Below are 17,262 nucleotides of genomic sequence, written 5' to 3'. Positions count from 1 at the left end.
TCAGAGGATGATTTGGATATAGTTGACTGCTTCTTAGCTTTCCATGAAACTAGTGATGAACCTAAGAAGAAGCAATATCCAGATGTTGATTTCCTTGTATCTAAGCACCCTGCCCAGTCAGCATCTGAGTATCCAAGGAGTTGTATATATGTGTTTCTGTGGAACATGAGGCCTCTACCAGGATTATGCTTGAGATATCTAATGACTCTACAAGCTGCTTTGTAGTGTGTCACAGTAGGGTTATGCAAGAACTGACTTAACTGTTGTGTTGCATATGTTATATCAGGCCTAGTGTTTGTGAGATATAACAATTTCCCTACAAGTCTCCTGTACAAGCTTATATCTTCAAATGGCTTCCCATTGTCTTGATGTAGCTTGATAGAAGGATCCAGAGGTGTAGATGCAGGTTTGGAGCCAAGCAAACCTGAGTCATTGAGCAGATCAAGACAGTATTTCCTCTGAGAAATGCTGATGCCTTCTTTAGAATGAGCAACTTCCAATCCAAGAAAGTACTTCACAACTCCCAAATCCTTGATTTTGAAGTTGTGATCCAGAATAGCTTTGATTCTATCTATCTCTTGCATATTAGTGCCAGCCAATATCACATCATCAACATATATAAGTAATGCAGTGAAGTTGTTTTGTTGATTGAGTGTGAATAATGAATAATCAGAGGTGGATTGTGTATATCCCTCCCTGACTAACAAAGATGTAAGCTTCTCATACCACTTTCTGCTGGCTTGTTTCAAACCATACAAACTTTTGAGCAGCTTACAGACTTGGTTAGGCTTAGTGCACTGAACACCATCTGGTATTTGCATATAAACATTCTCCTGTAAATCTCCATGCAAGAAGGCATTATTTACATCCAGTTGATGTAAGAACCACCCTTTGATAGATGCAATGGCAAGAAGCATTCTAACTGTAGTGAGTTTAGCAACAAGTGAGAAAGTGTCAAAAAAATCAAGACCTTCTACCTGGTTATAACCTTTAGCAACAAGTCTGGCTTTGTATCTCTCTATGGTGCCATCAGACTTGTGCTTAATTTTGTAAACCCACTTGTTACCAATTGGCTTAACATTAGGTGGCAAATCTACAATCTTCCAAGTGCTAGTACGAGCCAATGCCTCAAGCTCAGAATTCATAGCTTGTATCCAATGTTCTGATTTACAAGCTTCATATTATAGATTTTAGGTTCTGTGTGTTGTGTGAGAGACATTGTGTAGACACTATGTGAAGAAGACAAATGATCTAAAGAATGAAATGAGGAGATAGGATAGAGAATACCTGGAGATGATGGCTGTGTGGATGAATCTGAAGAACTGCATACATAATCAGACAGATAGGAAGGTTTATGCTTTATCCTGTCAGGCCTAACCAATGGTGAAGTAGCAGTTGGTGTAGGGTTAGGTAAATTATGTTGTTGGTTGGGGGTGTTAGGAGGTGAGTCATTTGGTGGTGTAATGGCAGAAGTGTCAAAGTATTGGGTTGAATTATCTGGTGAAGGAGTGATGGAATCACAGTCAAGGATTGAATGGTAATGCCAATGGATTTTGGAATTATTTGTGGTATAAGGCAGAATGTGATCAAAATGTTTAACATTTCTTGAAATGAAAATGTCTCTAGATTCAAGATCAAAAAGGATGGTGCCTTTGACACCTTGCTTGTAGCCTAAGAAAATGCATTTTCTACCCCTTGGTGATAGTTTTGTTCTACCAGCAGTTAAAGTAGATGCATATGCAAGAGAACCAAAAACTTTCAAATCATTTAAATCAGGTAAGGATTGATGCAACATTTCATATGGTGATTTATTTTAAAGTACAAGTGTGGGAATTCTATTAATGATGTATGCAGCATGTAATACAGCATAAGACCAGAAATTTTTAGGTAAATTAGACTGGTATAAAAGAGCTCTACCAATGTTCAAAAGATGTTGATGTTTCCTCTCCACTCTACCATTTTGTTGTGGAGATTCTACACAACTTGTTTGATGTAAAATGCCATTGGAAGAGTAGTAATCATGCATTAGAAACTCTGGTCCATTATCAGACCTAACAATTTTGACTTGATGATTATATTGAGTTTTTATCATTTTGAGTAAAGTTACTATATGAGTTCTAGTTTCAGCTTTAGATTTCATCAAGATAATCCATGTGAATCTGCTATAATCATCTACAGCAGTTAAAAAATATGAATAACCATGAACAAATTTTATTGATATAGGGCCCCAAATGTCAAAATGAATTACATCATAAGCAGCAACTGCTTTATTAAAACTACTAGCATAAGGCAGTTTCTTAAACCTAGCAAGGTGACAAATGTCACATATTCCTTTATGATCTGCTATTACATAAGGGAACTTATTTTTCAAACTAACAAGTCTATGATGGGAAGGGTGCCCTAATCTAAAATGCCATATAGCTGTTTTGGGAATGGTGGCATGGTTAGAACCATCAATGGAAGCAACATGAGCCAATCTATCTGTGAGTTTAAGGTGATACAGGCCTTCATGCTCATCACCAGAACCAATCATCTTCAAGCACTTCTTGTCCTGAATGACACATTGTGAACTAGTGAAATTAACAATGTAATTAGATGAACTACAAAGTTTGGACACAGCAAGTAAATTGATTGAAAAAGCAGGCACATATAGAACATCATTAATGACTAAATTTGAAGAAAAATTAACAATACCAGAATATTTTGCAATTGCAAAATTTCCATTAGGCAATTTAATGTGAATAGGATTGATTTCAATATATGATTGAAACCAAGATAATGAATTGCATATGTGGTGACTAGCACCTGAATCAATGATCCAAGTACCAAGAACACATGCATTATGAGAGGAAAGATGAATACCTTTGTGAATCACTGATGAATGATCAGTGATGATGGAAGAACCAACCTGATTGGAGCTTGCAGAACCAACATTGGATGCAAGATTAGAATTCTGAAGGAGAGTCATGAGCTTATCATACTGATCTTGAGAGAGTGATGGAGGAGTAGGAGCAATATTAGAATCAACACTACCTCCCTCAGCTGCAACATTATGAGCAGATGAAAACTTCTTCATGTGTGGTGGTACACCATTCTTTTTGAAGCAATTTTCAACCACATGATTGTCCTTTCCACAGTAAGAACAACTACGTGTAGAAGATTTGGAACTAGAAGAAGGTTTTGCAGACCTTGCAGCATTAACCAAAATTTTAGAATCATCAATTTCAGCAAAGTTACCTTGTCGTTCATGCTGGATAACTAGGGAAAAGACTTTGTTAATTGGAGGAAGAGGCTCCATGATCAAAATCTGTGACTTAACAGTGGAAAAATTCTCATTCAAACCAGTTAGAAAACGAACGGTTTGAAGCAAGGTGTGATTTCTACGCGCAGATCTCATAGCTTCGCAAGCACAACGCTGACGGCAAGTGCAAGAAGGAATTGGAAGATACAATTCCAATTCTTCCCAAAGAGTCTTGAGTTCAGAGTAGAAATCAGTCACAGAACGATTATCTTGTTTTAAAGCATAGATTTCTTGTTGAAGTTCAGAGATACGAACCAGATCACCTTGTGAGAAACGTTCACGAAGATCATTCCATATGTCAATGGCGTTCTCCATGAATACCACAGATTGAGCAATCGAAGGAGAAATGGAGTTCAAAATCCAAGATGAAATCAACTGATTGCAACGGTGCCAAGCACGATATGCAGGATCAAAGTCATCGTCCGGCATTGGAAGAGCACCGGTGATGAAATCAAGCTTCATCTTCGCACCGAGCGCACGTTTCATAGAACGTGACCAAGAGTGGTAGTTAGAACCGGTGAGAAGAGGAGTAACGATAACGGAGGAAGGTCCATCGCCGGGATGGACATAGTAAGGAGAAGAATTGTCAAGAACGGGATCAGGTTGAGCTTGAACCATGATGAAAAACGGTTACGGCGGCGGAAGAAAACAGTTACGGTGGTGGAAAAACGGTTAGGATCTTGAAGGCGGATGATACCATGTTATGATTCAAGGATAAAGAGAGAATTGAAGGAAAAGATTCTTCATTATTGAATTGAATGAATTATTCTTACACTGAGATCACTTATATACAATCTAATGGATCTACCATAAGCTAAGCTACACTATCTACACAATAACTTGTGCCACAAGTTAGTTACAAAGTTGTTAGCTATACAATGTATAATGCATCTTAGGCTTGATCATGAGCATTATATCACTGAAAAAGAATAACAAAGAATTTTAAAATAGAAATAGAAAAGAAAAATTTTGTAAAAAAAATAATGAACAACAATTAAGTAAAGTCATATTATTTTACCTTCTTAAAGTAGACACACTTGTGATGTATTGAATTTGAAATATCATTTGAGACGTGAGAGAGAGTACCATTACTAAACATGGATTGGGAAAATATTAAACAAGAAAACTGAGTAATTAGTTGCAATGCTTAAATTCCTCTAGCAGTTTCCAAAGCTCATCCAAAGAGAAATTTTAGCGTTATACTTATTTAGTGGGAATAGTTTTGTTTTTATCCTCAAACAAAAAATTAGCTCCTAATTTATTGGCACAAAATATGTAAATAAAAGGCTTCATAATTCATATATGCGTGTATCTCCATGTTCACGAAATTTTTTAATTGGGCAGTTTTTTTTTAAAAAAACCTTGTGAGTCGGCAGTTATAAAAGTAGTGATGTAGTGGGAGTGGGACTTTAACTTCATCAGATTTTTTTTTGGTCAAGAAGTTCATAACATTTAGTTAAAAAAATTTCTATTATAAGAATTATTTTAATTAATAAAATATTAGTATATATTTCTAGATTAAATATGATTCTGGGCAACCGACGTAGAACAAAATTTTATTTAATCCATTAAAAAAGAAAATATTTTTTTGAAGAAAAAAAGTAAATATTTTAGTCTTTTTAAATTATTTTTTTCATTTGTGGTTCGTGCATATTTTAAAATATTCTTTTTTGACATATAGACACATAGAGATTTGAAATAATAATAAATAGGTATCACAGACACACTTGAACATAAAAAAATAATTATAATTTTAACATTTTTGAAGCATAAATTAGTTAATTATAATTTATAAAAGAACAAAAATATTAACTCGTTTTTTGCTTCAAAAAAAAATAACTCGTTTTTATTTTTATGTACTAAAATTAAAATTCACAATATTTTTTAAGACTAAATTTTATTACCCTATATTTATTCAGTTTTTTTATAAGAAATTCATTCAGGTTTTTTAATATTATACGTGTACTACTTTTTTTAAAAAAAAAAATTGAGGTGTCTGTATTATAAAAAATAAAAAAATGAAAATCACCCATTAATTAAAAAGTGAGTAGCAATCTTGGAAAATCACTGGGAAATAGATATATTATTATACCAACGATTTTTTTAAATTGGTGGGGAAAAGTGTATTTATCCCAACGAAAAAAATATTGTTAGAAAAAAGTTACTTATCTCAACCATGTGTAAACATTGCTGCTAATTCCTTTAATTTGCCAACAACAATTGAATTGTTGGAAAAATGTTGCAGCCATATCTCCTTATTCTTGTAGTGATTATAATGATGTTGAATTACTATATTATATCGGTGTAGCATTGATGTAGAATTGTTGTAGTAACGGTGTAAGAAATATGTAGTAATGATGTACCACATGTGTCTTACTTCTTTGAGCTAGATTTATTTTAACGAAAATGTTAAATAGTGTCCTGTTTAAGGATACAGATATAGTAACATGATATTGGAACTTGTGCAACCAACTTCTCAAAAGTCTAAAAAGTATTATTTTCAATTTAAATATTTCTTTTTTTGGTTTCCTTAACCAGTGCCCCGAGGGCACCGGTTAGCATGACCTTTATTTTAATTATTGAGTTGAATTATTTTATTTGATGAGTTGTATTTAATTAAGTTCTTGATTTGTTGTATCTCAATAATTTTGCTTGTTTGTGTGATTGACCGCCCAAAGACGATATTAAGTTTTGACTATTTCTTGTGATATTTTTAGTTTGTGATTGTGTTACTCAACCTTTACATTTGCCCCTCTAGTTTGACTTACATGTGCAATCGTAAATTTTCAGGTAGGTGAATAGTTCGAGTTGCTTGAGTATTGAAGTCGACTATCAGACTGTATTCATTTTTATTTTGGAGTCGTTCAATTAACATGTAGATGCCATAGTTTTGCAAGTTCAGTAAGTAAGAATGTCATAGGTAAACATAAAACATTGTGATTATTCAATTTTTTTAAACACGAAAATTCTTATGATTATCTAATAATAATATAATATTTTAACATATAAAATAGAGTATAATAGAAGAATAATTTTCATGAAAATGTAATTGGAACAAAAAAAATTGAATTTGTAATGATTTTTGTTTTCACTTTAATAATTGAAGCACAGTTTCACTATCGCCATGTCTAATAGGTTTAAGAGGGTAATTTTTAAAGCAATTATCAATAGGTTATAAGCGTTTTGTATAACGATTGTATGAATGAGAATGAGGAGAGAGAATTCTCCCAATTTGTATGAAAAATTGAGGATATAATGTTCTTCAATCTTGGCCCTCCATTTCATTTTATCAAAGATCGATGGTCAAATATTAAACACAAGATAGCTGTGTCTTTTTGTTTTGTTTCCCCGATGAATTGTTTTGTTTTGATAAATTGTTTTGTTTTGTTTTCTTTCTTCTAATTTCAATTTTTTTTATTTACCTTCTTCTACCAATATCTGATACAAAGTAATAAAGTTGATACAAATCAAAATAAGGTTACAACAAGCATCCTCGAGTCGAGCTTTAAAATCTTCCTCTCTTTGGTATATCCATCCAACAATAACAACACATCTTCCTCCTCTTGATATGAGCAAGTAGTCAAACCAAAGCTGGAAAACAAATCATAAAAGCTTAGTTTTATAATGGAAAGAGATTCACAATAACAAACACCACAAATACCCAATACATCAACCTACATAATTATGCAGATGATCTATTGATGAAAACACTTTGGTAACCACCAAAAACACCAATTAGTGTCTACCTACCAACCACAAGACCAAATGAAGAAAAAATAATTTTGTAAAAATTACAGATAAAAATAAGCACCCATGTGGTGTTAATTGCGATCCTCCCACAAATTTGTAAGCAAACAAACATGAATAACAACAAAATAGCGATAATTTGTCAAAAAAAAAAAAGTAGTGAGAAGACAAGAATAGTGACAAACATAGAAGAAATAAGCAAAAAGAAAGAGGAAGAGGAAGCGGCGGCAACCTCTTTGTTGGAGTGCCCACCGCCGCATCATGGAAGAGGAAGTTGTGAGATCTTTAATTTTGGGAAACATCGTTATCGAGCCAACTGCTATTTTTACACGGACTTGGCTCGCCAGTCTTCGCCATGACTTCGCTCAGCGACCAGCACTGAACCTGACTTATTTTGTGGATGTTTTAAAGTGTAATTAGACACTTGTAACATTGATTAATGGTATCCTAACATGCAATTAAGTGTTTGTAACCATGATTGATTGCTTGTTGATGAATTGTTGATTATATTTGAGAAATATAATTGTTGTTGATTGTGTTGATGATGTTTGTTAAAATGTCAAAGAAGTAGATTAAAGTCTTAATCAACTTAATAAAGAAGGATATTAGAATTATATTATTCTAATAAAGAAGGATATTAAGGTATAGTGTTATCTTAATAAAGATGAAATATTGGATAGTGTTCCACATTATAAATGAAGAGCTTAATGCTATTGATTATGAGTGAATTCATGAAATACATACATGCATATTCATGAATTATATGTGATATTGGATATTCCAATAAAGACGGATATGAGATTATATATATTTATCCGATAAAGACGAATATTAGAGGTGAGATACTCTAATAAAGATGAAATGGTACCACATGTATTAGATATGTCTAGGGGACATAGCTTGAAGATTGTGGCATTAGATTACATTAGGATATGTGTACATTATTTGATATTTGATATGTGATACATATGTTTGGAATTTGTGATAATTGTCTATGTGTGTTAGACTTGTATGTGTTGATTGTCCGATGATTATAAATGTAATTGAGTTCAATCTTTTGAATACTATGATTGGTATGAATGATGATGTATATTTATGATTTATGATGATGCATTAATTATGATGAAGTGGTTAAGTATAGTTTTACTTACACTTGTATATTTTGAATATGTTATCTAACTCTCTTTTATGTGTTATGTGCTGGACTTTTGGGGGTCCAGATCCACAAGTTACGTGTTTATCGATGTCGAGTTATCGGTGAAGCTCTGCTCTGATTGTAACACGAGAAAAAAAGGTTGTATTTAGTATATAGTGTCTTTAATGACTATTTGTTTTTACTTTGGAAAATGTATCTTTATAAAGAGGATTTATTTTGCATAAACGAGTTTTACTAATTAATTACATTAGTATTATTTTGATGAAGAATGTAATACTCGAATCATGACTTTATAATATCAAACATTACTTTTTCCGTTGCGTATTTTAAAAAAGATTTTACTAAAGGTAGAAATATATATAAATAATGGATTTGAGTGTTACATTGTACCCTTAACACTCATTATTATCCCCCTAGCTAAAATTCTTATGACTATTTAGTAATATAATATTTTAACATATAAAATAGAGTAACCGCCTAACATGTATATTTGATTCTGCTATTTATAGAAAAACAAAAAGATTTGAGTAACCGCCTTTAATTGATTAATGAACTCAACTTATATTTCAACAATTTACTATTTTTACGCTTTATTTTTAAGTTCAAGTTCTTACGCACTTAAATTATTGATACTCAAACATGCCGACCAGGCATACAATTTGAAACAATCGTAAACCTATTAACTAAGAACTCACGAAGATCAAATCCATATTCTAAATTGCCCGTTGAATTTATACTGATAAAGTACAAAAATACCATTTTTTAGTGTTAATAAACTACCGTCTACAATATTGATACCCAAAAATGTATAACGGGTACCAAAAATTTTACCATGATTTTTTTTACAAACAAAAATTTATATAATTTCATTATTCACTAAAGTAGTAATACAAGGAGGTAGCAACTCAAAAGTACAACGACTAGACCAAGAAATGACCGCTCTAGCAATCATATGAGCAACCATGTCGTTTGTCGCTTTATAAACTTTACCACAAAGTTTGTATTTTATCAAAACATGTTTAATATTACAAATAATAGAACTAATTAAACTCTGATGGACCTCCATGTAAGTTGTAATTGCATCCACTGCATCCACAACACTCTTCGAATCGGTTTCAAAAATAACATGCGTCACGCCTTGATGCTCCAAGTCTTTCATAACTTCCAAGAGTGCAATTTTACCATGATTTAAAAGGTAAAAGAAGGTTTTAAACATATTTTAAAAATTGTAATAAATTTTGAGTAAAAAAAATTGTAATTAATTAATTAATCAAAAGAAATTCAAATTCAAATGAAAAAAAAAAAAAAAATGTATAGGACTGAACCTAAAACCCTAAACTAAAAAAAATCTAAACCTCCTCCCCTGTTGTAGTCTCTCCCCATTTTCCGGCGAGACAAACCATCGCAACAATGCGGTTCACCGTCTTCTTCCACCGAACCACCACCACAAGTCCTCCGTCCCACCGTCAACACCTCCGAACCTTATTCGACGGCAATTTCACCCTCGTCCGTGACCGTGGCCTCGACCACGCCGTCGAAAGAGAGAAAAATCTCAAACCTTTACTAAATCTTCGAAACCTAATCAAACAAGAACCATCAAAATCTCTTCCAGTTTCCATAATCAAAGAATCAATTCAACTTCCTTTCCGTCCGATGGATTTCATCCGGAAATATCCTTCCGTTTTTGAGGAGTTTTACAGTAATGGTAGATTTGAAGCTCATGTTAGACTTACGCCGGAAGCGGTTGAACTCGATGACGAGGAAGGGTTTATGTGTAAGAGTGAATTGTTTAAGAAACAAGTTGCTGATAGGCTTTTGAAGTTGTTGATGATATCTAAGATTCATAAGATTCCATTAAGAGTTCTTGAAGGTTTGAGGTGGGATCTCGGATTACCAATGGATTATGTTAAGACTATGATTCCGGAGTTTCCGGATTATTTTCGGGTTGTTGGTATGGGTGACAATGCTGTTTTGGAGCTTGTTTGTTGGTGTAAGGAACAAGCTGTTTCGGTTTTGGAGAAAAAATTAGGTAATAAAGGGAAAGATTTAGCTTTTCCGTTGCAGTTTTCGACCGGTTTTGAGATGGATAATAAGTATGAGAAATGGTTAAGAGATTGGAATAAATTGCCTTATGTGTCTCCGTATGAAAATGCTGGTCATTTGAATGCTTCGAGTGATGAATCTGATAGGTGGGTTGTTGGTGTTTTGCATGAGATTATGCACATTTTGGTTTCTAAGAAAACTGAGAAAGATAATGTTTTGATGCTTGGTGAGTGGTTAGGTTTAGCGTCGAGGTTTAAGCGGGCGATTTTGCAGCATCCGGGTATATTTTATTTGTCTAGTAAGAATAGAACCTATACTGTTGTTTTGAGAGAGGGTTATAAGAGGGGTTTTCTCGCTGAAGATAATCCGGCGATGGAGTTTAGGAGGAAGTATATTCATCTCATGAACACTGTTAAGGAAGATAGCCAAAAAGATAAAGATAAGGTTGTGAAAGATAAAACAAGTACAAAAGAGTCTAATGTCAAAGGCGATGAAGGAAAGGCAGGTGAGGAAAAGCGTGACGAGAATCTTGTGGAGGAGAAAGAAGAAGGAGAAGAAACTGAGTTGTCTGATGCTGAAGATGAGGATGCTAGTGAAAGTGTCGTTGACGATGACAATGAGGAATCGGTGAGGGATACCCGTAGAACTTCTTCCAATAGAAGGGGAAGAAACTTTGCGGAAAGGAAGTTAAATACTGAAAAGCCTTCGAGAAATTCTCGCAGAGAGAGATCATCTGAGAAGCTTCCACGGAAAACCTGGGAGAAAAATCCATCACAAGTTTCTAATTCTAAAAATATCCAAATGCGAGGTGAACATAATGATGTTAAGAGTTCACCGCAACGATCAAGATCCTCTAAAAATAGAGAGAGGTTATTCACTACTAAGAATACAGTTGTTTAGTGAAGATTCATCTGTTTCTCAACTAGTATACAGGTTGGTTGTTCCTCCCATTTATCCTTCCATGTTATAACTTCGTTGCATCTTTAAGATTACAAATTTGGTGTTACACTTATTGCTGTTGTTTTTCTATCCAATACATTGTTAGTCCTTTTTTTGGGGAATGTTGGCTGCTAGAAATCATGGAAATCAAATACGTTATGGCACCCATTCAAGACCTGTCATTAACACACAAAAACAGGTTATAAATTAAAAGAGGGAAAAAATGCAGTAAAGTTGGCATGAGTCAAACATAATGAAATGCTATCGTTTATCTTATTACTAGTTATTAGATGAATGAATTTACTACACTATATTCATCTATAATGGTGTACAAAAGCACAAAATTGAAGAAAATAATTATGAAATGTAAGTAAATGTTGAGTATCCATGTTTCCTTGGTTGGTTTGGTCATGTCTTATGTTCTTTGATTAAGTGTTGATGACTAGATTATTGCAGTTTTAATAGTAGCAGAGAGGGTAACTTTTTATTGCAAAGGTGATTTTGGCTACTCTTTGATGCTCTTCGTTGGAGCATAGTAATCGTATTTTTAAGAAGGCTTACTTTGCATATAAGATTAGGCAATTGATTCACATTTGATGCAAAACACGACATCAGTTTAAGGAGATTTCCAAATATGAGAAATGTTAGTAAGTTGCGAAACACACCATTATTAGGTGAATTTAATGTTAGCCCTTCTAAGTAATTTGAGTCCACTTTTTATTTAGGTGAATCCATTGGAAATTAACTCCATTTTTAAAAATTGTACTGAAAAGAATATGTGAAAAAGTGTCTAGTTAGTATTTCTCTTCCTTGCATATATATATATATATATATATATATATATATATATATATATATATATATATATATATATATATATAAATCAGGGAGCAGGGGCTTTATTTATATTGGGCCCTTAATACTCCATGCTCATGTGTTTCGTCCTATTTGCTTTTGTAAATTTCTAATATTTGTGAAAATATTTATCAGACATATGGATCTTCATCGTCATGTACGACACCTCCCACTTGTCTAATTGCTTTCCTTTGTTCGCCGTCCCTTTGTTGCTTCCCTCGTACTCTCCTCTTTACTACCGATTTGATTGAGCCAGAATAGCTAGCTGTCAACCATTTCAGCATCGAATCAGCAGTTTGTCTATTTTACTCCATTTGTTGGCACCAGATGCTCCTAGGATTGGAGCTCAGGTACCAATTTGATAGGGCCCAGGTTAGAATTTAAGAAATATAGAACATGTATGCTGTATTGAACTAAATCAGAAATATTCTGTTACAATGATTTTGATTGAAGTAAAACAGCAATTATATGGAAAATGAATTGGAGCACTGCTTCATACAAGTTGAAATTATTTGAGAAAAGAAAAGGAAACTAATAATTGGTAGTGTCCATTCAGGTTTCTTTGTTTTGTTTTGAAATGGTAGTGTCAATTCTGTTATCTACTCTAATAATTGGCCTATCATGAATAGTGAGTCTATTAAATGTAATGTTAAAAAAAATGCAAAGAGGCAATGAAAATGAGTGTAAAATACAATTTGAAATCCAACAGGTTAAGGATTTTCAAAGAATTTTTAGCGAACGGTCACTTTATCATATAATATAGTAAGCCTTGCAACCTGATAAGTAGTTCTTTGCTTCATATTGGGTTTGGATATTAGTAACAACGAACTTTGATTATCAATTATGAATGTGTTTAATTTTATATAGCCATAATGCTACCTGCTATAACACTCTAGTATTTTGTATAACCATAATGTGTTTAAACTCCAATAGCTGAACATACTTCACTGATAGTTCTTCATTTGTGGCACATAAAGAACATCAGTTATGTATGAATATGATTGCTTTCCATCCCTTCTTTGAATTAAAACCTTGCCTTTGCTTCAGCTGTGACAGTGCTATTATCATCAAATTTGTTAGGTTTTCTAGTAATAATGTTAGACAGAAAGGGGATTTTTTGCATCCGAGCTTTATTGATGAACAAAGGAAAAGTTTGCACAAAGGAGAATTATCTCCTCCCACACCAGTATTCTAGTCAAAGTACAATCTAAATGTTTGTCCTAAACTGATCTCACATTCCTATTTATAGTGCAAGCGAAAACAAATAAAACTAGACTAACATAAATAACTGCCTTTACAGAGGCTTAACAATATACTTAACACAGGGAGTTTTGACTTCACAAACATTCAACTGAAAGAAGGGATTGGGAAAGGAGATAAAGGGATTCTATTTCAAATCATCATTACTCCTCGAAGTCTTCCTTTGTCTTTTAGATAATTTGATCGAGAAAGTTTGGGTAAAGTAGCAGAGGAGAAAGGTGAATCCACTTATGATGCATGGAAAGTAGGGGAAGAATCTGATTTAAAACCGTCTGCATACTTAGACTCGGACTAAGATGTTCAGCATATCCAAATTCTTATCTATAGGCACAAATTTATTGATTCATGAATTTGAAACTCGTCATCGAAAATGTCAATTAGGGATTAAGTCATTCTTGTCTCTTCGATCACTAGTTCTCTCTTGATCTCTGATTATGTGGTCATGTAAAAGTTGTTTTTCTGAAAGTCTTTGGTTGCTGTCCGGGGACTGGCTTCACTAAAACATTTTGATCCATGATGCCTAAATACAATATTAATCGATATTTTGATGTTTCCCCTTTTTTCTATAATAGTTTTTTAAAGTCTGCTGTGCAAGAAGGGTTTCAGTGCCTTGTCTTACAAACCAGTGTCTAAATATATGACTCCCATCTTGGCACACCACTGCTTGCAGTTCATGTCATCAAAGAACAGGAAGTTGGCAGGGAAAGATCCATTAGAACCAGTCATGATTCACTGTTCACAATTCTTCCCAATTCCATACAACGGAAAGGTTATGCACACAAGTAGAAATAGGGAGAGAACAAACAAGTAAGAAAGATGGGTATTGAATCTGAAAAATATTATTTCACATATCTAGCACATATAAGATTGCATCACTTTTATAGTACACAATACAGTAGTTAGTTTACCACCCACCCACTTACTGAGTAATAATATAATGGGTTTGAATATTAGTAATAATGAACTTTGATTATTAATTATGAATTTGTTAATTTTGTGTTTTGTTTTATGATTGAGGTTTTATTATGCTATAAATATCAAAGTATTGTCTCCGTGAACTTTAAGTTAGCAGCCATATCAATACCCGATATACCACTTCAATATTTTGCGAGTCAGCCACTACTGCTCTGTTATCCATAATTGACTATGTTGCTGGCCATACTTTTATATGCCTTCCTGTATGTTTGGAAGTTTATTTGACCAGCACCACTTTTAAATACACTTATGTTGCAAATATTGTTTAGTATTTGATAGGATTCAATTCAGTAAAATAGCTAAGAACAGGTTATGTAACAGTAACAATGAGAGGAAATAGATGTTTACTGATGAAAATGGTAGTAATGCTAGATAGATCCAAGAAGGAATACTTACTGGTACAATAGATGAAAACTAGGAAATGAAAATAGCTAGACAATTCAAGTCGCCTGAGTCCCCATGCAAACCATAACATAATTCATGCATAACCACTAACAATGATCAGTCCATCATTAGTATTGCTCAGATTTGTTTTCTCTCTCTGCTATCTGTCCCATGCACGCAGCACTCACTGAATTAGTTACACCAGGATATTCCCCTACATTCTTGTTACCAGTTTTCCTACTATAGACCCTACAATATCTTTCAGCGTTTTGAAAGGTGTTGTTTCTAAGTGTATTTGCAAACATCTTAACGGTATATTTCAGATTTAGGGTATGTATATATATTTCTTTTAAATACTCTTTTATCTGCCTTCCTATATAAGTTTACATAGAATACTCTTTTATTTGTAGTTTGCAGCAACCTCCGCCTTTATTCCTCACCTTAACCCCCATTCCGAACTATATAAAATATTTTGGATTGTCTTCAACTTTTCTCAAACTCAATTGTTAAAATGTTCATTGATTGCTTTTGGTGTCTGTCTTTTTGAAATTTTAATGAAATTGTTTGATTTGGTTTACAGAAAGGCAATTGGCATCGCATTATTTGATTCTCTTCATCAACACTGTTATTTCAGAGGGAGGACATATTCTAAATCATAAAAAGAGTAGTTTTGGTATGCTCTCTGATTATTCTGCATGATACTACGAATCTACAATAGTGTTCAAACGATTTAGATCCTCTTCATTGTGAATTCTCTCATGTTGGATGGTTGAGATTCCACGTGAGAAAAATTAAGAATCACAGGGGAGAGGATCCAAATCCGTGTTCAAGGGGACTTCAGAGTTCATATGTTCTCTTCAACAGCGCAGCTAACCCTCCCCCACTTCCCATACGAATTTGAACCTATTCTTAGTCAAGTGTAACACCAGAAAACCCACAAATTTGTACCTTCCATATCAATTAAAATTTGCATTTGTTTCATATCGTATTCTATGATTTCGCATAATAGTCAGATAATTATCTTCATTAGCTTATGTATGGTCGAGTCAGGGCTCTGTCCCTAGAAATATTGGGTTTGATTACAGTTTGATTAATTTACATCTCGTAGCCACAAGCGAGAAATGCAAGCATGGTTTGACGATAATATTTTGATTAATTTAGGAACTAAATAAATATTTGGATTGTTGAATGATTTGTTGAAACAACATTAAGGCGTTGAAAAATAGTGGTCGTTGGGGTATCAACATTTTGGTTTCATTTGCATTTTTATTTTTCTGAGTTGTTACTATATAGGAGTAATCTTATTATCCGAAAATCTGGATTTTAATTTTTTGGGTTGGATATTTTTTGAAATATATTTCAAAAAATTGTAACCAACATGAAGAGAGAATGTTTTTTTCTCAGGCCTCCCATGATTCTTTGCCCCCCTCTGAATTTTACTTTTTTGCCCTTTAATAAAAATTTCGGTTTCTACGAACCGAATTTTTTTTGTCTTGAAAAAACAATTCGATTTCTGTTAACCGAATTTTTCCTAAATTTGAACTAGAAAAAATTTCGATTTCTGCGAACCGAAGTTTTTATCAAGGATAAAATTGTATATAAAAAATACGTTGGCGACCTAAAGAGTTCCTACTTAAGTTATGTTGTAAGGAGTAAGGACTGACAATGCAGTATAAATTATAATGGCATATAACAATTATTGAATTGAATTTCTTTTTATATTACGGTCAGACTTTATGAATTGAGTTTGACAAAAGTTATAATTTGACTCTTCAATAAAAGAGTAAATCCTCATTTTGGCTCTTGAAAGTGTTAGGTGCCGTCACATTAGTCCTTAAATTAATGAAAATGATAAAAAAAGTCTCTGATTGTTAACTCTGTTAGTCACTTTAGTCCAAAATGTTACATATCAGTTAACTTTGGTGATGTGTCTTAAAAGTAAGTTGATGTGGCATGCTTACTAGGATGTGCCATATCAACAGAATTTTAAGACACATCACAAAAGTTAACTGATATTTAACGTTTTAAACTAAAGTGACTAACGGAGTTAACAATCAAGGACTTTTTTATCATTTTCATTAATTCAAGGACTATGTGATAGCGCCCGACACTTTCTGGGACCAAAATGAGAGTTTACTCTTCAATAAAATTATTGTGCTATATTTTACTAAAAGAAAATATTATTGTACTATCCGTGATTTCATCAAATTAATCATAGTTCAACATGCATGAAGATGATTTCATAAGCCTATTCCGATCCTTTTTTCTTATAACATAACTAGCAGTATAATAACTGTGCATCTGCACGATTCGCGCATCTTGTGCATTATATCGTGTTTGTTTGAATTATATTTAATCAAATAGAAAGATCTGTGTTATAAGTGTATTTTTTTCTTCTTCATATAATCAAGAAATAAGTATATAATAATTTTTTGCATTGTAATAGTTTTTCAATTTTAATGGAATCAAAGTACGTAATAATAAAAAAATATATATATATATATATATATGAAATCGGTTTGTATGATAGTTTGCATTTGCATGCTTGCTCCACATGTGTTTTGCTACATGCATGAGTTGTTGCTGCACATATCTATTGTAT

General features: G+C 33.1%; 1 protein-coding gene across 2 annotated transcripts; it reads left to right on the top strand.

The window, feature by feature from the left end:
* The first annotated feature begins 9,516 nt into the window (after positions 1-9,516).
* Positions 9,517-15,904, top strand: LOC123909863 (protein WHAT'S THIS FACTOR 9, mitochondrial). Of its 2 annotated transcripts, none has more exons than XM_045960789.1 (2): positions 9,517-11,180; positions 15,241-15,904. In XM_045960789.1, the coding sequence occupies exon 1, from the start codon at positions 9,615-9,617 to the stop codon at positions 11,145-11,147; it is 1,533 nt and encodes a 510-aa protein (XP_045816745.1). In that variant the 5' UTR covers positions 9,517-9,614; the 3' UTR covers positions 11,148-11,180; positions 15,241-15,904. The 2 variants fall into 2 exon arrangements, with proteins under 2 accessions (XP_045816745.1, XP_045816746.1); XM_045960790.1 differs by lacking the exon at positions 15,241-15,904 and adding an exon at positions 12,177-12,540.
* The last annotated feature ends 1,358 nt before the right edge of the window (positions 15,905-17,262 follow it).

Source organism: Trifolium pratense, linkage group LG2 (genome assembly GCF_020283565.1).
Source record: "Trifolium pratense cultivar HEN17-A07 linkage group LG2, ARS_RC_1.1, whole genome shotgun sequence".
Lineage (NCBI taxonomy): Eukaryota > Viridiplantae > Streptophyta > Magnoliopsida > Fabales > Fabaceae > Trifolium > Trifolium pratense.
This window is presented reverse-complemented; position numbering and strand designations above follow the sequence as displayed.